The 21,543-nt window shown below is 53.2% G+C and overlaps 3 protein-coding genes across 8 annotated transcripts; 1 reads left to right on the top strand and 2 right to left on the bottom strand.

Moving 5' to 3' along the window:
- Positions 1-199: 199 nt before the first annotated feature.
- On the bottom strand, positions 200-15,955 carry CCAR2 (cell cycle and apoptosis regulator 2). Of its 4 annotated transcripts, none has more exons than XM_034965819.4 (21): positions 15,819-15,955; positions 14,834-14,929; positions 14,489-14,580; positions 13,967-14,058; positions 13,641-13,755; positions 13,340-13,469; positions 12,603-12,699; positions 7,530-7,649; positions 6,352-6,574; positions 6,163-6,276; positions 5,665-5,828; positions 5,070-5,241; positions 4,754-4,984; positions 4,418-4,654; positions 3,106-3,250; positions 2,892-2,971; positions 2,175-2,321; positions 1,932-2,043; positions 1,645-1,833; positions 1,305-1,510; positions 200-1,032 (listed from the first exon to the last, which is right to left on the bottom strand). In XM_034965819.4, the coding sequence occupies exons 2-21, from the start codon at positions 14,889-14,891 to the stop codon at positions 988-990; spliced, it is 2,769 nt and encodes a 922-aa protein (XP_034821710.1). In that variant the 5' UTR covers positions 14,892-14,929; positions 15,819-15,955; the 3' UTR covers positions 200-987. The 4 variants fall into 4 exon arrangements, with proteins under 4 accessions (XP_034821710.1, XP_008975472.2, XP_034821709.1 ...); XM_008977224.6 differs by having other exon boundaries at positions 2,892-2,974; positions 15,819-15,954; XM_034965818.3 differs by lacking the exon at positions 15,819-15,955 and adding an exon at positions 15,243-15,655 and having other exon boundaries at positions 2,892-2,974.
- On the top strand, positions 15,333-16,365 carry LOC130541718 (proline-rich protein 2-like). The gene has a single exon (XM_057302952.2). The coding sequence runs from the start codon at positions 15,333-15,335 to the stop codon at positions 16,071-16,073; it is 741 nt and encodes a 246-aa protein (XP_057158935.2). The 3' UTR covers positions 16,074-16,365.
- A 148-nt stretch (positions 16,366-16,513) lies between these two features.
- Positions 16,514-21,073, bottom strand: C7H8orf58 (chromosome 7 C8orf58 homolog). Of its 3 annotated transcripts, none has more exons than XM_034965826.3 (7): positions 20,903-21,073; positions 19,306-19,781; positions 18,811-18,951; positions 18,583-18,691; positions 18,351-18,463; positions 18,021-18,127; positions 16,514-17,469 (listed from the first exon to the last, which is right to left on the bottom strand). In XM_034965826.3, exons 1-7 carry the CDS (start codon positions 20,940-20,942, stop codon positions 17,358-17,360), a joined length of 1,098 nt encoding a protein of 365 aa, XP_034821717.1. In that variant the 5' UTR covers positions 20,943-21,073; the 3' UTR covers positions 16,514-17,357. The 3 variants fall into 3 exon arrangements, with proteins under 3 accessions (XP_034821717.1, XP_034821718.1, XP_034821719.1); XM_034965827.3 differs by having other exon boundaries at positions 18,021-18,103; XM_034965828.4 differs by lacking the exon at positions 18,021-18,127.
- Between the last annotated feature and the right edge of the window lie 470 nt (positions 21,074-21,543).

Genomic DNA, 21,543 nt, shown 5'->3' with positions numbered 1-21,543 from the left:
CAGAGGAAACCCCTTCCAGGGCCTGCTGCCCTCCACGGAGCAGCAGCACCCTCCAGCAGGCAGCCCAGCATGCCAGGGGTGTGTGCGCACCTCCCCGGCCCTGGCCCACCTTCTGCACCATGGTCCAGCAGAGACGCTGGGTGGGAGGGCACGCAGGCAAGCCTAGGAGAGTAGGAAGAGCTGTGGAGGACACACTTAGTTTGTTTTTGACTTTGGTTTATTTAAAAAACAAGCCAAAAAAAAAAAAAAAAACCCCAACTTTATATACAAAGTCAAACTGAAACCACGGATTATGGAAAGAGGCAAGAATTATGGGTAACAGGGGAGAAGGCTGGGCCAGAGCCAATACCACATTCTGAACACAGGAGCCACGGGAAAGAGGTGCTGGTTTCTTCTGGCAAGACTGGGGTGACTGGAACGCAGTGTTCTATTGGCAAACCCAGCCCAACACTGAGCACTTTCTAGCATGGACTCCATTCCCGTGATGGCCAAGGGAGACCCTTCCCCCAGAAGCCTGTGTCCGGAACCTAGCAGAGCCTGTGCCATCCAGAGGAGGGGGCTGCTTAGCCCCAGCCAGGCTCCATGTCTTGCTCTTCAGTTCAGTTCACTGACATCAGACCTTGTCCCACACTCGAAAAGCCTTTTTCTCCCCTGTCTTATTCTAAACTGGAAGAGGACAGGAGAAAGTCAGCACAAGACTAAAAGGGCCCCAGGAGAAATACCAAGGTTGAGGGCAAAATGACATTCTAGGGGTGCAAAAGATGTTGTATTTAGTTGTTAAGTGGAACCGGGGTTCCTCACACATCCATCCCACATAGCACAGCCCCCAGCCTGATGGCCTGCCGTCCCCTAGAGGCTGAGCATGGGGTCAGCCACCCCTGCCCTGGCTCCCAGGTCTCGCTCTCGCTGCTTTCTGGTACCGCAAGGGCTCCAACTTTGCCGGGCGCCACCGCTGCCCTCACAGGATGGCAGTTCCGTGCGAGGCCATCAGTTGCTAGGTGCCGGCTCCTCCTTCTCCACCCAGCTGTCAGCCTGTTTGAAACAGATGTACCCAGAATCGGGCCTGGCAAGGTGATCTGAGGACTGCGGACTGCCTCCTGCTGGGAAGCTCCCACTGCACGCTGCTGACTGCTCAATTCCCAGAGAACCTGCAACCAGGGGCACACTGCCTGGCAAGCGATGGAAGGAAGAAGCCGGTGCCTGCTGGCCCTCTGGTCACTCCCGACACAGGCAAGCGCCCTTCTGGGGACTTTTGGAGCTCAGGGAAAGGAGCTGTGCTGCCTCCTGGTCCACCCCCACCTTACCTTTTCCACCACCCGCTGGATCTCCAGCTGCAGGGGGGTCAGACGCCTGCGGAGCTCCTGCAGCAGCCGCTGGAGCTGGCTCTTCTGTCGCTCCGCCGTCCGGGCGGTCTCCTCGGCCTCCGCCAGCCGGACTCGCAGCTCCTGCATCTCTGCCGCCAGCGTCTTATTGGTTACTTCAGTGGCTGAGAAACGGTTATGGCTCTCCTCTGCAAGGTGGAGAAGGAAACGGGGACGGCTGCTCCATCAAGGCCAAGAGCACAGGGCAGGGCCTGAGCCTAAGCAGCAGGTTCCCTACTGGTCTGCATGTGACCCCATGGTGGCTGCAGCCCCAGGCCCTCACCCAGCTTCAGCTCCAGTGTGTGGATCTTGTTCTCTAGGTAGAGCCGGCCGCTGTCCTGCTGCTCCGCACGCTGCAGCAGGCTCCCCACGTTAATCAGGCTGCCATTGTGGGACACCAGGGCTTTGTGTTCTGTGGGGGCAGCACCTGGCTTCGTGCTTTTCCCAGGAGGGGGCAGCAGATCCAGGTTTCCTAGAGAGAACCGTGAAAAAGAATTCAGGATGGAGTCTCCAGAGAGGGCAGCCTGCCCTACCCGTGCCCCAGGAAGGCTGCAGGGCCCCAGGACATACCGAAGAGCACCTCGTCGGGAAGGCCACCATCCAGGCCCTCCTGGCGGCTGTACTGAAGGCTCCGGTACTGGCAGATGTTCTGGGTCACCACCCTGCTGACCAGCTGCTTGGCCTGCAGAAAACACACCCCCAGATACCTGCTGATCAGAAGGCCCAGTCCCCGACCCTGGCCATGGGCGGGAACCTAGAGTAGGAGTAAGTGCAGGCCTGTGCCCATGTGCTGGGGCAGAGGAAAGAAGGTACCTGCTCTGCACTGAGCCGGATCCCAAGGGTAAGGAGGATCCTCTCTAAGTCTCGCCGGTGCAAGTAGCCACACCAGTTGGCATCAAAGAACACAAAAGCAAGCAGACAGTCTAAGGGGAGCACAGCAGAGGGATCCAGCTCCTTGGGCTGCAAAGAAAACAAAGATGAACAGGATTTGCAAATAGTTCCCTCGGTGGCTCTATCGCCCAGGATTCAGCCTGTTCAGAATCCAGTGGCTCGGGCCACATGCAGTGATGCATGCTTTAAGTCCCAGCTGCTGGGGAGGCTAAGGCAGGAGAATCACTTGAACCCAGGAGTTCGAGGCTGCAGTGCACTATGTTCATGCCTGTGAATAACCACTGTGCTCCAGCCTGGGCAACATAGCGAAACCCCGTCTCTAAAAAACAAAACATCAAGCACCTTGCCTGATCTTCATCACGCCCAAGCCAGCCTTCCTCTCTGGCCCACTTTGGCAAAAGCTCCTGTGCTCCTCTCTCAGGAGAGGATCAAATACCCCTCTCCCATTCACCCCAACAGACACTGATATGTTCTCCTGGAGCCTATGAACGTGCCCTTCCATGAGCCAAGGACCACACTGTGTGTTGGGTCCATCAAGAAAGGAAGTCGCTGGTAAGCATCCTTCTCCCAGGAGTGGGCCAGAGGCCTTGCCAAGCCTCACCACCACTGAGACCCAGAGAGGTCGAGAAGAGGCCTCACCATGTCCTGAAGTGAAGAGAACTCCATCTCTGACTGGTTTGAGGCAACGGACCGGACCTCCGAATCCTCCAGCTTTGCTCCTGCTACAGAAAGGCCAAGATAAATGGAGAGCAGGGCCCACCCAACTCCACAGTACAAAAATGAAAACCAGCTTGGCCACAGGTGGAAAGCCACATCCCAAGCCTGCAAGCTCCCCTCTCACCACTCAACATACCAAACTCCTCCTCTCCATCATCCCTCAGAAGCAACAGTTCTGGGTCCAGGGCCATCTCACACAGGTCCTCAGAAGCCTCGCCCCGGGGTTTTTCTTCTTCCTCTCCCCCAGAAGAGAGTGGTTTGGGCAAAAGCCCATCCTCCTTCTACAGAGGCAGACAAAGGTTATAAGGAAAAGGAAGGCAGTTACCATAATTACCAATAGTAAGCATGGCTGACACCTGAGTATCAACTATGCCCCAGGCACTGTATGGAGGGCTCTACAGACACCGTCTCATTTCATGTATTTAATTTCATTAAGTGGGATTCAGAGCATGCCAGGGCATCGCCAGACACCTGGGCTTTTTTCCTCAGGAGTTGATCTTGGTCCCAGAAGAAATTACATTCATTTGATTGATAGTATTTAAACAAGCAGCAGCTGGCCATGGTGGCTCACACCTGTAATCCCAGCACTCCTGAGGTCCAGGAGTTCAAGACCAGCCAGGCCAACATGGTGAAACCCCATCTCTACAAAAATTAGCTGGGCATGGTGGTAGGTGCCTGTAATCCCACCTACTCGAGAGGCTGAGGCAGGAGAATCGTTTGAACCTGGGAGGCAGAGGTTGCAGTGAGCCGAGGTTGCACCACTGCACTTCAGCCTGGGTGGTCGAGCAAGACTCCATCTCCCCCAAAAAAAAAAAAAAAAAAAAAAAGCAGACTAGTATTTTAGAAAAGGTTTACAAATCTTTTTTTTTTTTTTTTTTGAGACAGAGTCTTACTCTCTTGCCCAAGCTGGACTGCAGTGGCGCGACCTCGGCTCACTGCAACCTCCGCCTCCCGGGTTCAAGCGATTCTCCTGCCTCAGCCTCCCGAGTAGCTGAGAAAACAGGCATGCACCACCACACCCGGCTAATTTTTGTATTTTTAGTAGAGACAGGGTTTCACTATATTGGCCAGGCTGGTCTCAAACTCCTGACCTCATGATCTGCCCACCTCGGCCTCCCAAAGTGCTGGGATTACAGGGGTGAGCTACAACGCCCGGCCTACAAAACTTTCTAGTTAACCATCAGGCAATCAAAGCACCCCACTCTCCCAAGCGTTCTCAGTGACAAGGGTTTCTGTGCTGTCAGGCTGCTCAGCCATGCTCCCCGTACTCCTCTGCACCACCTTCCCTTGCACTAGGTGTGCTACTTACTAGCTGTGCGGCCTCAGTCCATGCTGAGCAAGGGTGCAGGGAATGAGCTAGGGCACAGGAAGCGCTCGGGACAGAGCCCGGGGTAAAGGTGCGCGGTCACGGTAAGCGCTATGACAGCCCGAGGTGGCAGGGTACTCACCAGCGGGGCCTCTGACTCTGTAGCCGGGCCCTCATTCTGTGCCTCATCCTTGGGCTCCTTGACCACCTCCTCTTTGATGGCTTCTTCCTCCTTGGTGGCTTCTTCCTTGGCCGCCTCCTCCTTCTCAGGTTCAGGTGGGGACACAACCTTTTCAGGAAGGCTCAGTAGGATCTTATAAACTCTATAGCCAAAATCCCTCTGGAGCATCTCCAGAAACAGCTCGGCCAGCACCATCACCTGACGGGGAGGTGGGAGGGTCCATGAGCATCAGGAAGAAAGACTGCTTCAGGCCCACAGATCCCAGCCCACAGCCTCCCCAAGACTCTTGACACCTGCCTCAAAAGAGATCCTTTCCTTTGGCCTCCGATCCTCCACAATCCCATGGAGGGACAGGTTTACACAGCCAGGGCGTGCGATGACAGCAGGTTCTAGGGGGGGTGGAGGGGCCTCTGGGAGATCAGTGTCCGTTTCCTGCTGTGTGGTGGCCTCTGGAGTTTCTGCGTTCCGTCTAGAAGTGTCTGCTGCTTGCTCCAAGGCGTCAGGTGCCTGTTCAGTAGGCTCCGTTTCCTGTGACAACAGCTGAAATGAGACCCTCTGGGTCCCGGGATTAGGCCACCTATATCCCCCGCTGCTGGCTAAGGCACAGCCTTACCCCTGGTGCCTCCTGGGTTGGGGGAGCTGCCTCTGCAGCTTTCTGCTGGCACAGGGCCTCCCACTCCTCTAAAGTAGGCATGATGGTCCAGACGTCCGGCAGGTACACCACCACTGTCTGAAGCCGCCGGGGGGGTCCCGGCTGCAGGTACTGAAACTCGGCAAAGCGCCACCTGCACATGGCAAAAGGAGGTACTAACTTCTTTAGTGACAACTCCACGCAGACACCACGTTCACAGGCAAGGGCTTCAGTTTCCAGTCAGCACTCAATGAGCACACACTGCGAACCAAGCTTGGAAGACACAACAGGAAAGCTACAGACCAAGTCCTCAAGAAATGATCAGTCAGTGGGGAGGCCGCAACCACACAAGCACCCTACAAGGTGCAAGGACAACTCCAGGGAGTCTCAAGTGCATCCTGGTGGCTCAGCCAGATTTTGGCATACACCCCACCCTACCCTGAGGCACCAGAGGGGGAAGGAACGGGACTAGGGGGCAGAGAGCTAACCAGCAGAAAGGGGCAGGGACCGGGCCTTCCCAACAAAACCTCCCCAACCTGGTACGTTGGTGCAGCTGAGGCTCAGGAAGCCCACTCACCACTTGGTACAGCCGCTCAAATCAATGCCAGTCTGGGCCTGCGCACAGCGGATGGCGGTACGCACCAGCACCTGTGGGTCAGCCTGGGGGTCGAGGCCATCCAGGGAAGGAGACCATTCACCCCCAACCAGCACTGCCTCTTCTTCTTTCCTGCCCAGCAAAAACTGCAAAAAGAGATCAGGGATACAAAACAAAAAACTACATTACCTGGGTCTCCCACTGCAGGGCAAGGCTGCCACCCATCAGGATGAAGGCAGCAGGAAGTGGGGAAGTCCACCACACAGTGAGGTCTCTATCTGCAAACATGAACCAGCCACCTAGCTCTCTCTGACTAGTCGTAACAGCTCTGAGCTGCACCTGCCTCCTGGGTGAAATGAGGGGTGTTCGGCTCTGAGATGCCTCGTTTTATGCATTCAGGAACAGGAGCAGAGCACTCAAAACATGACAGGTTGTGCACATTACCAGTGAATGCATCTCCTCCTGCTCTCCAGCTCTTACCTTAATCTGCTTCAGAGGATGCTCTGGCGTCTCTCTTGGCTCAGCCATGTCATCCACAAAGAGCATGCAACAACGATACAATTCCTCCAACCCCGGGGAAGAGAGCAGCAGTACCTGTGCAGGAGGAGACACTCAGAGCTGCCTTCAGCCTCCAGAAATCAGGTAAGTGAGAGACGCCTGTCAGCTTACCTTGGAACTATAAGCGGGGTCACTGTCTGCAGTGATGGGCTCAGCACCAGCGTCTGGAGCTGCCTCCTTTTCAGAAGAGACCTGGATCCGGCTTGGATGATGGAGGGAAAAGGGTTGGCTCAGAGGGAAGGCTGATAGCCAACTCAGATGCACAGACAGAAAATCTGAGGGGACCAGGAGGCTGCGGTAACGGCGCTGGAGTTCTAGGAAGTCACAGATGGGGCTACAGGAAGACAGCAAGGGAATCCAGACTGAGCAAAGACTAAAACATTCGAAATGAAACCATCAAAGATTTGAAAAAATGGGCGAATTTTTTTTTAGTCTGAGAACTTTTGAAGTAAGGCACCTCTCAAGGAAGCTAGATCAGATCTGACCACTTAATTTACAAACTCTAGATGGCAAAAGTCAAACTGGGAAAGGGAAAAAAGAAAACACTTATAATACATGACAGAGAAATGGGTCATTGCCTTAATATAAAGGAACTCACAAATCAGTAACAAAAAGTTCAAAAGCCTAAAACGGAAAATTGACATCAATAGGTTCTTAAGAGAAATACGTAAGAATTAAAGGCCAGGAAAATATGCTCAATCTCACTTACAATTAAAGAAATGCAAATCACATTATCATGTGTCACCAACTAGACAGACAAAGATGAAAAAGTCGGCTAACGGTGTTGGCAAAGGCATGGGGAAATAAGGACTCCACACCCCACTGGTTAGAGCAGAATGGGCACAGCCTCTTCAGGAGAACTGGCAATAGCTATGGAAGCTTAAAGCAAAGCCTTTGAGCCAGCTGCTCCATTTCTAGGAATTGATCGCAACAAACACACAGATGTAGGTAGAAGGATGTTCATTCCAAGAAAATTTAGGATAGAGTGCAAATGGAGAACTGGTTAAATAAATCATGTTCATCCATTCAATGAATACTGTGTAGTTGCTAAAAAAAAAAAAAAAAAAAAAAGAACTGGATCTAATAAATGTTCATACGAAATAAAATCTAAAGTACATTCAGTGAAAAGGCAAACCACCAAACAGTATGTACAACAGATTTCCATGTGCTTTTTGTTTTGTAAGAAAAGGCTGTAAGAACATACATGTGCACTTGCATAGACGCCATCTCATTTACATAAGAAACTATTACCAACAGCAAGACTCAGCCCACCTCAGCCTCGCACTCACCTGTCCACAGTGTAGGGAGTGAGGTGGACCCGGTAAGGAGGCAGGTCATGCCTTGGCTTCTTAGCACCCCAGGGCTCTCCACCAGCCCGCTGTTTGCGTTTCTTGGAGTCATAGTCATCACTAGAGGTTGACCCATCACCAACAGTAAGAAACCACATTGTTATATGTATTCAATACATACTGAACTAAAAGAACTGGAAACAATCGAAATCCCTCACATTCAATAAATGGAAAAAGAATCCATGCTAACAGCCATATGACAGAATGTTATAAAGATATTAAAATGGATATTTACTGTTTTAATAAACATTCCTGTTAAGCAAAAAGCACACTCTGCAACACTGTATACACAGTAGGCCTCAGCTACTGCAAAAACAACTTTAGAAGACCGAAAGGAAATAAAATATTAATGATGGAAGCTTCTGGAAAGCTTACGAATAATTTTCTATTTTTCTGCACTTCATTAATTATAGTTAACGTGATTTTTTTGAAATGAGAAAAAAATGATTTTTCTTTTAAAAACAAGAGACGCGTATATGGATCCATGCTATGCGTCCTTTAAAGTAAATTTGGCCGGGCGCGGTGGCTCACGCCTGTGATCCCAGCACTTTGGGAGGCCAAGGCGGGCAGATCACGAGGTCAAGAGATCGAGACCATCCTGGCCAACATGGTGAAACCCCGTCTCTACTAAAAATACAAAAATTAGCTGGGCCTGGTGGTGCGTGCCTGCAGTCCCAGCTACTTGGGAGGGTGAGGCAGGAGAATCGCTTGAACCCAGAAGGTAGAAGTTGCAGTGAGCCAAGGTTGCACCACTGCACTCCAGCCTGGTGACAGAGCAAGACTCCGTCTCAAAAAAAAAAGTAAATTTTATTAGAAGAGACGGTTACAAGGCTGGGCGCAGTGGCTCATGCCTGTTATCCCAGCACTTAGGGAGGCCAAAGTGGGCGGATCACTTGAGGTCGGGAGTTCAAGACCAGCCTGGCCAACATGGTGAAACCCTATCTCTACTAAAAATACAAAAAAGTAGCCAGGTGTGGTTGCACACGTCTGTAATCCCAGCTACTCGGGAGACTGAGGCAGGAGAATCGCTTGAACCGGGGAGGCGGAGGTGGCAGTGAGCCGAGATCGCGCCATTCCACTCCAGCCTGGGCAACAGAGCGATACTCTGTCTCACCAAAAAAAAAAAAGAGAGAGACAGTTACAAATCCTTAATAATACACATTAAAGTCATAAAAACACTCAAACCATTTGCTCCAATAATTACACTCTTGAAAATTTGTCCCAAGAAAGTTAATTCAAAAGAAGAAGAAAGGCTACACATAGTGGAAAAATATGAAGCAGCATAAACTGAGAGTAAAAAACCAAATACATACTCAGCAATACCCAAATTTTCATAGTAAATACAAACAATCACGCAGCCATTAAAACACTCAGGATTATGCTGCAATATGGAAAACTGTTTATAAATACACAAAAATAATTTGAACTGTAAGATTAAAATTGCAAAAAGTATGCACAGGTATAGATAAAAACTAGAACACAGGAGAAAAGAGTGGCAAGAGATTTTCCTTTTCAAAATTATTTTCTAAAATTCTTTAATACCTACCTGTTAATAACAGTTACCTTTAAAGAGAAAGAAGGTAGAAACCACACATATTTTTACATATATATACACACACACACGTATGTATACACACACACATATATACACACATATATACACACACATACACACACACACACACACACACACACATATATATATATATACTTTTTTCTTTTTTTTTTTTTTTTGAGACAGAGTCTTGCTCTGTTGCCCGGGCAGGAATGCAGTGGCGTGATCTCAGCTCACTGCAACTTCTGCCTCCCGGGTTCAAGCAATTCTCCGGGTTCAAGCAATTCTCCTGCCTCAGCCTCCCGAGTAGCTGGGATTACAGGTACCCACCGCCATGCCTGGCTAATTTTTATATTTTTAGTAGAGTCAGGGTTTCACCATCTTGGCCAGGCTGGTTTTGAACTCCTGACTTCAAGTGATCCGCCCACCTCAGCCTCCCAAAGTGCTAGGATTACAGGCATGAGCCACCGCGCCTGGCCTACGTATTTATATTATTTTAATTTTATATAATAGCATGTACTGCTTTACACATTTTTATAATAAGTCACCACAGTATTACACTATAACTATGTTATAAGTGCAGTAGATATGGGTACAATAAATAAAAATAGTTGAGGAGAAAAAACCTTTAGACCATTCATTATAACGTGCCAGACTGATAAGGGGAAAACCCCCCATGTCACATGAGAGAAATAAAATCCACTGCCATTTCTCTGTGCCTGGGTAACTGAGTTGATTGTATTCACCAGAAGGTTTTTGTTCTGCCTTTTAGACCTGCCTGGGTCATTTCCCTGTTCACACCCCAGTGACTAAGCTGAAGAGATTTATCATGATGCCTGTTCTTTTCTGTTGGCCTTGGTCACTTCCATGTGCATGAGCATCTCCATCCAAAAGTGGCCTTCTTCTCTAGCCCCGATGGGATGTCAGTAGCCCATGTTCCTAATAGAAGACCCATGCCAAAGCCACTGTGACAACTCTCCAGCTCACAGGAATGCTGTCGGCCTCTAGCTAAACTGTTTTGATCCACTCAACGCTGTACACTGTGTGGCCACTTTCCTCCGCTTCCTGTACATTGTCAGGAGGTTGTAAGGCAGCACCAGGGGCTGACCTCTCAGGACTTGCAGCAGCAGAGCCCAGCTGGGTACACCTGTCTAAAAACCACAGCTCAGCAGTAGCTGCTCAATGGAGACATTGTTCTCTGCATCCCAAAGCCAGGAATTCAAAATAAAGCTTGGCTTCCATGCAAAACATTAATGTGGCTGAGTCCTTCATAAATTAAAAGCTGAGAAACTAAATAAATAAATAAAAGTTGCTGCCCCAGAATGACCTACTTCCTACTACCCCTGGCCCCACTCTGCACATTCTCTCTACTGACCAATGGTAATATAATATCTCCCTCCCAATGGTAGTATAGGTTGAGTATCCCTTATCTGAAATGCTTGGGACCAGAAGCATCCTGGGTTTGGAATTTTTTTCAGATTTTGCAATGTTTGCATTATACCTACTGGCTGAGCATCCCAAATCCAAAAATCCGAATCTGAAATGCTCAATAAACATTTCCTTTGAGTGCCATGTCAGCACTCAGAAAGTTCTCGATTTGAGAGTACTTTGGGTTTAAGGATTTAGGATGCTCAACCTGTACGTCCTTTCTGTAGAAGCTGTGACACTGAAGCATAATGGCCAAAGTAATACAACAGACCTTGCATGGGCCTCAGCACATCCAGGACAATCAAATGCAACTGATAGAGAAAGCCTGAAATTAACCCTAAAGCAGAAAGTCCACAGCAGTCACAGAGTTTCACCCAGGCTACACCGTCTCAGAAGGCACCTGCTGTGATTTTGTAATGAAGCCTTTAATAAACTCACACACTGTGAAAAGTAGAAGGTCCCTGGAAACTGAGGACCAGGAAGATGCACAGGACAAGAGGAGTGGGTAAACACAAAATATATACCAGCAACTGGATATATTTATATACTTATGAATATGGTGTCTACAATGGAGAATGGGACAAAGGGTTTCAAGCAGTGGAAACCCCATGGCAAACAAATCCCAAAGCTTCCCCCTACTTAGAATTCACAATGGGCCGGGCGTGGTGGCCCACACCTGTAATCCCAGCGCTTTGGGAGGCTGAGGTGGGAGGATCACTTGAGCCCAGGAGTTCGAGACCAGCCTGGGCAACATGGTAAAACCCTTTCTCTGCCCCCCACAAAAATAAATAAATATTTACTTATTTTTTGCAGAGATAGGCTCCCAAAGCACTGGGATTTATAGGCATAAGCCATCGCACCCAGCCTTACAAAAAACGTTTTAAAAAATTACTCAAGCATGGTGGTGCACACCTGCAGTCCCAGCTACTCCGGAGGCCGAGGCAGGAGGATGGCTTGTGCCAGAGAGATCAAGGCTGCAATGAGCCGTGATCACACCACCACACTCCAGCCTGGGTGATGGAGCAAGCCCTTGTCTCAAAAAAAAAAAAAAAAGAAAAAGGGTTAAGGGTTACATAAGATTTCCCATTTGTCAAAATTGTCAAGATTTGTGCATTTCAATCTACATAAGTTCCACGTTAAAATTTTTTACCTTAACAAAATCAAGTGGGAGCAGTGAGTAGATGGAGGTAGAGATGAAAAAGAATGGTAGCTGATACTTGAAGAAGCTGGGTAATGGGTAAGGTTCCTCACACCTTTCTGTTTACCTTGCATATAGTGAAATTCTCCATTATAGCAAGTTTAAAATGAAGACAGAACTAGAACGAGTCTTAAACAAATCATTCTGGAGCTTAACTTTTAGAGGTATAAGCAAAACACTCAGGGAGAGTGAGACTGAGGAAGGAACATGTGAACTGGAGAGAAGACGGGACAGCATGCTCCTGGTGGTCCCCAGTGCTACAGATGACACAGGATCACCAGGATACCCTAAAGGCCCAAATCAGCCATGCTTGCTCCACACATGGCTGAGAAAGCTACCTGTGTGTCCAAGGCACGGAGGCCTGAACTCCCAGGCAGAGTGCAATATACACCTTCTAACAGCATACTGATGAGTATGGTGTCTATAAAGAAACGTTTTAAACAACTGGAACAGATACTGCAGTGTTCTAGTTGTTTTGACACGTTACTATAGATAGTTTCCATTCCTGTCATCTCAACTTAGGGACTAGAAACAAAAGAGTATTTAAGAAGTATCTCAACATGACATTTTGAAAGATGAACTGTATCAACTCCCTGCTTGCTTAACCACTGTATAAAATTCCAATATTTTTATATACATTTCAGTGTGTCTACATACTTCAGAGAAAAGGGACTAGGATCTAGCTGCAGGCAAAGAATGTTAGTGGTAAGCATAGCCACCTTCCAAGCAGTTGACCTGGGTTCACTTCCTGGCCAACACAAAAAAATAATAATAAAATAAAGAGAATGTTAGTGTCAACAAGTGGCCAAAAAAAGGGACATCATCCTCTTACCTTCGGCCCTGATCCAACCGTCCATGAGGGCCCCGGGCAGGAAATCTGTTCAGGTGGCTCAGGTGAAGTGTGTGGGATGTTTGGAAGAGACTCAGAGCTGCAGAAAGGAAATGACTGGTGACTCAAAAACCCTAAAAACCAGCCGGGTGCAGTAGCTCACACCTGTAATCCCAGCACTTTGAGAGGACAGTGCGGATGGATCACTTGAGGTCAGGAGTTCAAGACTAGCCTGGCGAACATGGTGAAACCCCGTCTCCACTAAAAATACAAAAAATCAGCCGGGTGTGGTGGTGGGTGCCTGTAGTCCCAGCTACTCAGGAGGCTGAGGCAGGAGAATGGTGTGAACCCAGGAGGCGGAGCTTGCAGTGAGCCGAGATCGCACCACTGTACTCCAGCCTGGGTGACAGAGCAAGACTCTGTCTCAAAAAAAATTAGCCGGGCATGGTGGCGGGCGCCTGTAATCCCAGCTACGGGGGAAGCTGAGGCACGAGAATTGCTTGAACCCAGGAGGCAGAGGTTGCAATGAGCCGAGATCGTGTCATTGCACTCCAGCCTGGGCAACAGAGCGAGACTCCATCAAAAAAAAAAAAAAAAACCCTAAACACCTATCCAGATTGCCCACCTTTCTTCCAGTACATAGAAGTACCCACCTCTATGCTAAGAGCAACAACCTGAAAGTCCATTGATCTAAACTACCCCATAAAGCCACACCCAACAACAGTGCCACTCGTACTCACGCTTCTGAGGAAAGAGTGGGGGAATCCGGTGAGGCTGGAAGATCAACTGAGGCTGAGCTCCCAGGATCCCTTGCTTCTGGCCCAGGGCTGCTACATGCAGAAGAGGAGGTGCTGGGGACTTCAGTAGGGGCTGCAGAACAGGAGCCAGGAAATTCAGGGGACCCCATGGTTGAGGCACTCACTACCTTGGAAAGATGCAGTCCCACCCCCCTGACAAAAGTCAGGGTTTTGCCCAGCTGTCAGGGCACAGGGGCTTCCATCCCTTCCCTTTCCAATGCACACGCTAAGGAGAGATGAATACCTGGTTGGAGAGCGTTTGCACCTTGACAGCATTCCAGGGCACTGCCTGGCCTGGGTTGTATGCAGCCTTCACCAGCACCTTCTCACCCAGCTGGGGCAGACGGCCCTTCACCACACTGCCAGCACACAAGCCAGAAGGCCCCATCAGGAGAGGGACCCTGGCCAGGCCACCCTGACTGCCCCTATGAGGCCTTTCCCATCAAGATTTCCCACACCTTGCACAAAAACAGCAAAGCAATGGCTTTGAGGCGGGTGGGGGCAATACCAGCATGGTGACAGAACTGAATCCAATAAGCATTTCCGTTAGGGGATCAACCTCAAGCCTACCTTAGCTGAAAAAAGACCTCTTCATCCACAACCCCAAAGTAGTCATGCAAGCTGGTAACAATACCAGTGAAGACCCGCTGTTTCTCCCCACCCTGTAAGAGAAGGAGACAGCTGAAAAGTAAAAGGGAGGAAACTGGACAAAATCACACTCTGCCATGAAGGTCTCATCTCAACCCACGCCCCAGCTCAGCGTACTGCATCAAGAGTTCGCACAGAATGAAGTACAGGTGTGGTGGGCATACTCCATCATTAGGGGTTGGGGCATGTTTGAGCTGGTTCTTGACCCACAAGCTTCTTCTAGGATTTCCAGTTCATTAATTCCAAGACGTAAGCTAAAGATTTCCCTGGAGCGAGAAATGAAGATGCCCCAGTCTGAAGGCTATCTGGGCAACCCCATACTAGCCCACTACCAGGAGAGGGATCAGGAATGATAAACACTATTATGTAAGAGAAGAAGAGCACCAGGCCTCCATGCATTCAGTCCCAAGGGCTGAAACTTACTACAAGGGATGCCCAACCTACCTGAAGGTGCCTGGCATTCTGGGACAGTTCTGTGGCCACAGGAGGAGTGAGCAAACCAGGAGGAGGGCCCAGAAGAGATGTTGAAGCTGTGCCTATGGGGAAAGAGAAGCAATCTCCAGGAACCGCCCCTACCACCTTAAGCACGAGTCAACCAAAGGATGTGGTAAATCCAAAGGCTACAGCTCCAGCCAGCTCCTCCACAGAGCTTCACTGGCAACCACTGTGGGCATCTCCTGCTTTCCAGAGGAACATCAGCAGCAAATTGCTCTCCACCAGGGAAACCCCAAACTAACTCCAGAGCACATACTTCCCAGGATGAGGCCAGGTAGGGAGAACAGTGATCACCTGAGAAGTTGCGTCCCCCTGGAAGCGGGTTGATCCGCTGGCGCTTAAACTGGGACATTGGGAACGCTGTCCTCTTTCAGAGTCGTGGGGAAAAGCCTTCAATCCAAAAAGAAAGAAATTAACAGCTTATAAGGGAAATTTCCATCTATACCCGGAAAAGTGGAGAATCTTAAGTAAGGATATTTAGGAAAACAGGGAGCTGGGTAATAAGAATGAATGAAAGCAATGGATGGAGAGAATATAGAGAAGAAATGAAACAAGAAATTACATTGTTCCAGTTTGCCCTGACAATAACCTAGTGGTGCATGATACTGTCATGCTGTTTTACAGACAAGGAAACTGATGCTCAGAGAGATCAAGAGACTTGCCCGGGGCCACGTAACCAGGTAGTGACAAAACTGCTACTCACACCCAGGCCTCCCAACAACTTAGCGCTCCTCTCACTATGCCACGCCACCCCCAGAGTAGCTGGCGGGGTGAGGGGCTCGAGAGAGCCCCGATGACATTCCTTCGTTCAAAAACATCCGCCAAAACCCTCCACGCAGGGCCCGGAAAAATGGAGGAGGCCGGTGCCGGCGAGGAGACGGTGTGGGCCCTCTCCCCGGAAGCCAGACCCGTTGTTTCCTCGACCGGCTGGTGGGAAGGCAGCTCCCTGGCCGACCAAACGCGAAACCGGCTGCGCGCCACCCTCCTGCTCCCACGCTCCCGGGCCCTCCGCTCCGGCCTCAGCAGCCGCCAGCGCCGGGTCTCCCAGCAGAGCCGCGGCGAGGCCACCAAGGGAGGACTGAGGCGCGCGGTTTCTCCTCCTCCCGCCCGCCCCCAAGGCCGAGGCCGTTGCCAGGGAGACGGGACTTGCAGTCCAAAGAGGGGCTCGGCCCCTTCCGCGCCCCACGCATCTTCGCCGCCCAGCCCTCGCAGCCCCTCGGCCAGCGGAGGGGCGGAGGGGCGAAGGGGCAGAGGGGCGGCGGGGGGCCCCCCAACCCACCTGCGGGCCAGGGCAGCGACACCGGGGGGACAAAGACACCCGGAACCACCACAGCCGCTACTGCCGCCGCCACCGGAAGCGCCTCTCCGGAAGCGCGACCACTGGTCGGAAGCTGCCACTCTCCCGGATATGGTCCCTCCCTCGTCTCCGCCGACCTCTCCCTTCCCCCACGCCGGCTTGCCATCCCGCGGCAACTGGGGAGCGGAAGTGCGCCTTCCCGGATCGGATGCGCGTCAGGAAGTCGCGCCTCGGTAGTGTCCTCGCTAAAGAATCCCATCAGAAAAGAAGGCTTCGGATCATTGGTTCCGGGCTCAAAGGAAGCGGGAGCTGGGCCCCCCAAACACAAGGGACCCCCCCGACTGCCTACCACGCTCGCCTCCCTCTGGCAGTAGAGACTGCAACAGATAAGGAAACCAGCCCCTCCTGACTGGAGGAGAAGGATGCCTATCAGTGACCATTTCTAAGAGACATTCCTGGTCTGACTCAAGCCAGTGACCACCATGCCTAGCCAGTCAGGAATCAGTGCCCTAATTCTCAAATATGAAATCTAAGAGGCCTCAATGAAATGACCTGCTCAAAATCTTGCCAGGAGACTGGCCATTTTAGTCCCCATTAGCAATCCCGGCCCCCACCTTATCCTCCGACCGCCCCATCATCCCTCCAGCCTTACTTTCCCCTTTCCTATTCACCTGAGGTTTACAAAGCACTTTGAGGCAGTTTAATCTCACTTTATCCTCATAACAAGTCTGTGAGGTAGATAGGGCAGGCATCATTATTCCCAGCGGGAAGCTGTGGCTCAGAAAGGTTGACTTAGGGTCTAAAAACTAGTACAGGCATCTGGTTTGAATTAGGACCTGTAAATGCTAGTACGGAGCAGAGAAGCTGAGCACTGGCTTTGAAAGTTATTCAGTTCCCAGGTTGTCCCTGATCTTCCTCATTCCTTGTGCAGTCTTCAGGAGTCCGGGGCAAGATTCCATGCAGAGGCAGCCAAAGCCACACCGTTCTCTGTCCCAGGGCTGCCAGCATGGCTCTGAGGAGGAAAGCTCAGTAACTGCCCACTGGGGAATAAAGGTCAGTTCCATCCTTCTGCAGTGACCTCCCCCAGAATATCAACCCTTTGGATGCATTATTTCAGAAGAGATGGTTGGATCCAGCCAGCTTGCAACACTGACAGTCACACAGAGATATGCATACCATTGCGCATAAATACACATCTGCAACATGCTGGGCCCAGACAGGTCACCATGCCAAAAACACTCCACGGACACCTGATAATGAGTGAGTTCACATTGTGGAAGCCCAGGGATTTCTGGTGAGGAGGAAGAGCCCTGGAGCTGCCGCATCTTGGGGGCCTCTCAAGAAACCAAGGTTCCTGACCAGACTGCTTAGAGGAGAAAGATTCAGCCCTCGACTCAAGAGAGGAGGGCAGGCGTCAGCAGCTTTTCCTGGCAATGTGGAGAAGCAGCAAGAGGGCAAAGGGCGAGGAAGACTGCACAGCAAGTCCCCTCCACCCAGGGTCACCAGGTGCACCGAGAGGTCTCAGCCTACAGAAAGGTTTTTTGCTCGTTGCTTCTTAACCACTAATGACGGCATAAAGGTCTTCCGGTGGGGGCGGCACTGAGGCCTTTCAGGGAGGTCCCTGGACTCGATCCTGTGGAATGAAAAGAAGACATTAGGCTAGAAGGAGGAAATAAAACTAACAATGGCCCTAGAGTTGACAGAACATGATTTATCTACTGGTGGGTAGCTGGGCGTGGGTGCAGCCTGGGGCTGTTAAATGACTTGGTATTTCTTCCTCCTGGAGAACTATTCAGTACAAGCCCCGAGGCATGATGGCCTTCACCCACTGTGAAATCCTTTGTGCTCCAACTTGCTCTCCCCACAAACCTGGAAGGTGGCCTAAATGTCAGCATTGAGGGTGAGGGGTTGCTGAGCTAGGGTAGACAGATTTCCCACATTCTGGTCCTAGCTGTCACTGACTCACCGTGCAGCTTTGGAAAAGCAACTACCCCCAACCCCACCCAGAACCCAGCCTCCTTATCTGTAAATGGGGTATTTTAACTACTGTTTCTTCTAGCAGCCCCTCCCAGACTGCCTCTCAAGTTTTGCGGGGACAATAATGACAACTGGCATGACAATCTCAGCATCCTGGCTCATCAGTCTCCTCTCCGTGCCCTAACCTGGGCTGGGCACGGGGCTCACCTGGGGTCAGAGCCATCAGGAGGGGCAGGGGGCTCAGGGTGGTGGTGGCTTCTCCAGCAGATCCGGTTGAGCAGGACCTTGACCTTGTCCCAGTGGGAGATATCCCGCTGAGCAGAGGATGAGGGGTCACCCAGAGCCCTCCCCACACTTAGACCCCCGACCAAGCTCCCAGAGACAGCTGTCACCACAGCCAGGACAAGTCGCCTGCTCCAAACAGGAATCAATCCTGTCATTTCCCCAGAGTTGCTGGCCCCCAGGGTGCCCATGCATCCCCACCTCCCCTCCCCCCACCCCAGCCCACCACCTGCCCCACATATACCTGTCCCCTACCTTGTGTCCCTGGGAGGATGGCAAGTGGTACGTTGGCTCCACTGGGGTTTCTGGCAGCCTGGGAGGGTTGGCACTGGGCACCTCCACCTTTGGGGGTGAAGCAGCCTTTGCTCCTTCAGAAAGACAGTCAGGTTGGCCAGGGCCAGAAGACACCCCATCAAGCTTCGGCTCAGAGGACCTGCTGGTGGGACCCCAGGCAGGCAGGACAAAGGGAGACACGATGGCCCCTCACCTGTCTGCTCTGTCTGGCTTAGCAGCTCCCATGGCCCCTGCCCCCCATTGCCTGGGGTGTGTAAGGGGGACGGTAAAGGGGCTCGGGTCGACTCCTCCTCGCCGGGATCCTATGCACAGGAGAGACAGGTGATCAGGGCCTGGCTAGAGGGCTGAAGCTGCTCTGAGGGCAGCCATGGTTCCCAGGGTCCCATCTGTCCTCTCCCTCCCCCACTCGAATCTCACTCACCCCTGGGGGCCTCTGGATCCGCAGCTGCAGGTAGAGCTGCTGGAGCCTTGCCATCTGCTCCAGCACCAGGCACAGGTGTTCCAGATAGCGAAGACCCTGCCCGGGGAGGCAGGCCCAGGCTCCAGGCCCCAGGCCCCCCACCTGTGGGACATTGTGAGATAGGGGAGATTTCAGCCAGTAGGGCTCCTGCCCTACCCTAAGCAGCCAGGCTGGGCTCAGCCAGCAGATGGGAGCAGAGTGGGCCCCGAGGAGGAACACACGCAGCCGGCTTCCCCACTGCCCAGCGGGGCATGGTGCCAGGCAGGGCCCCCGTAGCTGCCCACCACCTCTGCGGAGGTGGCCATGCACAAATGGAACTGGGGTGCAGAAAGAACCTATGACACAACCCATCAATTAGGGGCAGGGAGTGCCCCACCCCGAGAGAGCTCCAGGGAGAACCAGAGGAGCTAGGCTGTCCATCCCACTCTTAAACCCAGCCTGAGAGTGAGTACTCACCGCCTCTTCTTCCAGGCCTGCCTCTAGGTCTGTGTCTGCCTCCATGGACTCCTGTTGCCCTGCTCCAAGGGGCACTTCACACTCAGGCTTGCTTGCCAGCCGCAGGGAGCGGTGTTGTCCTGACAAGCTGGTGGGAGCTGTTGGGAGCCGGCGGGACCGCTCCAACACCTCCCCCAGCTTCTGGCTGGCCAGGAGTCGGCCTACCTGGGCGGGGGGCTCAGAACTCCCTGAGGATCCAAAGTCCAGGGAGTCCTGAGAAAGGCCCGGTAAGGCGGCCAGGGGGCTGTCCCCAACTGCCATCTCCACTCCTGAGTCCCGGGAGGCCAGTTTGAGAAAGAGTGCCTCCCTGCCGACACCTCTGAACTTGTCACCTCTCTCCCAGGATGAGCACCCGTGGGCAGCGTCGGGGATCCGTCTGTAGGTGCTGGTGACTCCAGGCACTATGCAGCCCCGTGCCAGGCCCTCGCCAGCCCCATCTGCATGGAGAGTCAGCGTCAGGCTGGGCAGGCCACCCCCAACACCCCCAGCATTCCTGATGGCTGGCAGCACTGCCCCAGGGAGAAGTGTCCCGGAGCAGTGAGGAAGGGCGGTCACTGGACAGCCACGGGCAGCCCGGATATGGCCCCAGCTGTCTGGGAGATGTGTGGATGGGATTCCCTTCGCAACAGTTGTTAGCAACAGGGAACCCGTGCTCTGAGCTGTGTGGTAGGCAAAGCCCTGGCAGGCCACATCCATCAATCCCTTAGACGGCCTGCGCCTGCGCTTCCCACCTAGGATCAGCCCACGATCTCCCGAGTCAGAAGTGGGGAGCCACAGGCTCTTCCGCTGCTCCCCAAGCGGGAGTAGGACTGTATCCAGCTTCAGGGAGAGGGGAGAGGGTACAGAGAGGAAAGCCTGGGATCCAACCTGCTCTCTGGGGGCCCCTGCGGCATCAGGATGCCAGGTGAAGTCTCTCCTGCAGCTCACCGGGAGAGGGATACAAATCACCGCTATAACCGATTTGGGCTTTTGTTGTAAGTGAGCAATAGTGAAGATTTTATGAAAAGTTTAAAATGAAAGAACTGAAGTGAAAGAAAGGGACGAAGGGGCAGCATTAGCACCCCCTCACTGTCACCTCCGCCAGGCCCTCTGGCGACGGGGCGTCCTGGCGGAATGAACGGTACGGGAAACAGGCTAGGGGGGCGGGGACGAGCTGCGGGGCACGCGGGAGCCGAATGCCAACCCAGGCCCCTCTGGGCAAGGAAGTGGGCCAGGAGGTCACTGGGTGGGAGAGGGGTCCGCAGCCACGGAGGGGGCTGGGGCGCGGGCGGATTCCCACATCCTCAGAAGGAGCAGGAAGGCGAGGGAAGCGGAGCCGGAGGAAGTGGGGCGGAGGCGGTGGCTGGTTTAACGCCTGGGCCCAAAGGGGTTCCAGCCTGCATGGCGTCCCCTGATGACCGCCCCTCCAGGGAGGCGGCGAGGGAGGCGCAGAGGCGCGGGCGCCGCCCGCGGGGTGCGCGGGGCTGGGCAAGAAACTGAGAGAGGGTGCCCGGCTTGGGGGCGGGAAGCGGCTCCGGGGCAGGGGGGAGCCCGGCCAGCCTGGGGGTGGGTGACTCACCCCGGCCGTCCACGGCGAAGGCGCGCCGCCGGCCCATCATGGCCCGCTCCCGGCCCCGGCCCCGGCCGCTGCAGCCGCCCGAGGATCCCGGCCCGAGTCCCCGCGGAGCTCGGGCAGCTCAGGGCGCGCGTCCCGACCCAGCTGGGCGCGGCCCCCGGACACTCCCAGCGGGGCTGGGGGGGCGGGGGGCGGGGCGGTGGGGGGCGTGGCCTAGTCGGAGGGGAGAGGAAGAGCGAGACGAGGAAGGGGGGGCGAGGAGAGAGGGGAGGGGAGGGGCGAGGCAAGGGAGGGGAGCGGCGAGAGGAGGGGAGGGGCGAGGGGAGGGGGGAGGGGCGAGAAGGGGGGCGAGGAGAAAGGGGCGGGGCAAGACGAGGGATGAGAGGAACGAGGAGAGGGAGGAGAAAGGAGAGGGAGGGGAGGGGCGAGGAGGGGAGGGGCGAGGAAGAGGAGGGCGAGGGGAGGGGAGAGGAGAGGGAGGGGAGAGGGGAGGGGCGAGGAGAGGGTGGGAAGAGGAGAGGGTGGGGAGAGGAGAGGGAGGGGAGAGGGGAGAGGGGAGGGGCGAGGAGAGGAGAGGGGAGAGGGAAAGGGGAGAGGAGAGGGAGGGGAGGGGAGAGGAGAGGGAGGGGAGGGGCGAGAGGAGG

This window comes from Pan paniscus, chromosome 7 (genome assembly GCF_029289425.2).
Source record: "Pan paniscus chromosome 7, NHGRI_mPanPan1-v2.0_pri, whole genome shotgun sequence".
NCBI classification, from domain to species: Eukaryota; Metazoa; Chordata; class Mammalia; order Primates; family Hominidae; genus Pan; species Pan paniscus.
Note: the sequence above shows the minus strand (reverse complement) of the source record. Positions and strands in the feature narration are given on the sequence as shown.

Excerpts from the sequence above, each read along its gene's own strand:
- CCAR2 (XM_008977224.6), bottom strand. The coding sequence starts at position 14,891 with ATGTCCCAGTTTAAGCGCCAGCGGATCAACCCGCTTCCAGGGGGACGC. Across the intron at positions 13,470-13,640 it reads TGCAAACGCTCTCCAACCAG|CCCCTACTGAAGTCCCCAGC; the intron begins GTATTCATCTCT and ends CCTGTTCTGCAG. Across the intron at positions 4,985-5,069 it reads CAACCCAGGAGGCACCAGGG|GAAACGGAGCCTACTGAACA; the intron begins GTAAGGCTGTGC and ends CTGTTGTCACAG.
- LOC130541718 (XM_057302952.2), top strand. The coding sequence starts at position 15,333 with ATGACATTCCTTCGTTCAAAAACATCCGCCAAAACCCTCCACGCAGGG.
- C7H8orf58 (XM_034965826.3), bottom strand. The coding sequence starts at position 20,942 with ATGATGGGCCGGCGGCGCGCCTTCGCCGTGGACGGCCGGG. Across the intron at positions 18,464-18,582 it reads AAGCCAGACAGAGCAGACAG|GAGCAAAGGCTGCTTCACCC; the intron begins GTGAGGGGCCAT and ends GTCTTTCTGAAG. Across the intron at positions 18,128-18,350 it reads CATCCTCCCAGGGACACAAG|CGGGATATCTCCCACTGGGA; the intron begins GTAGGGGACAGG and ends TCCTCTGCTCAG.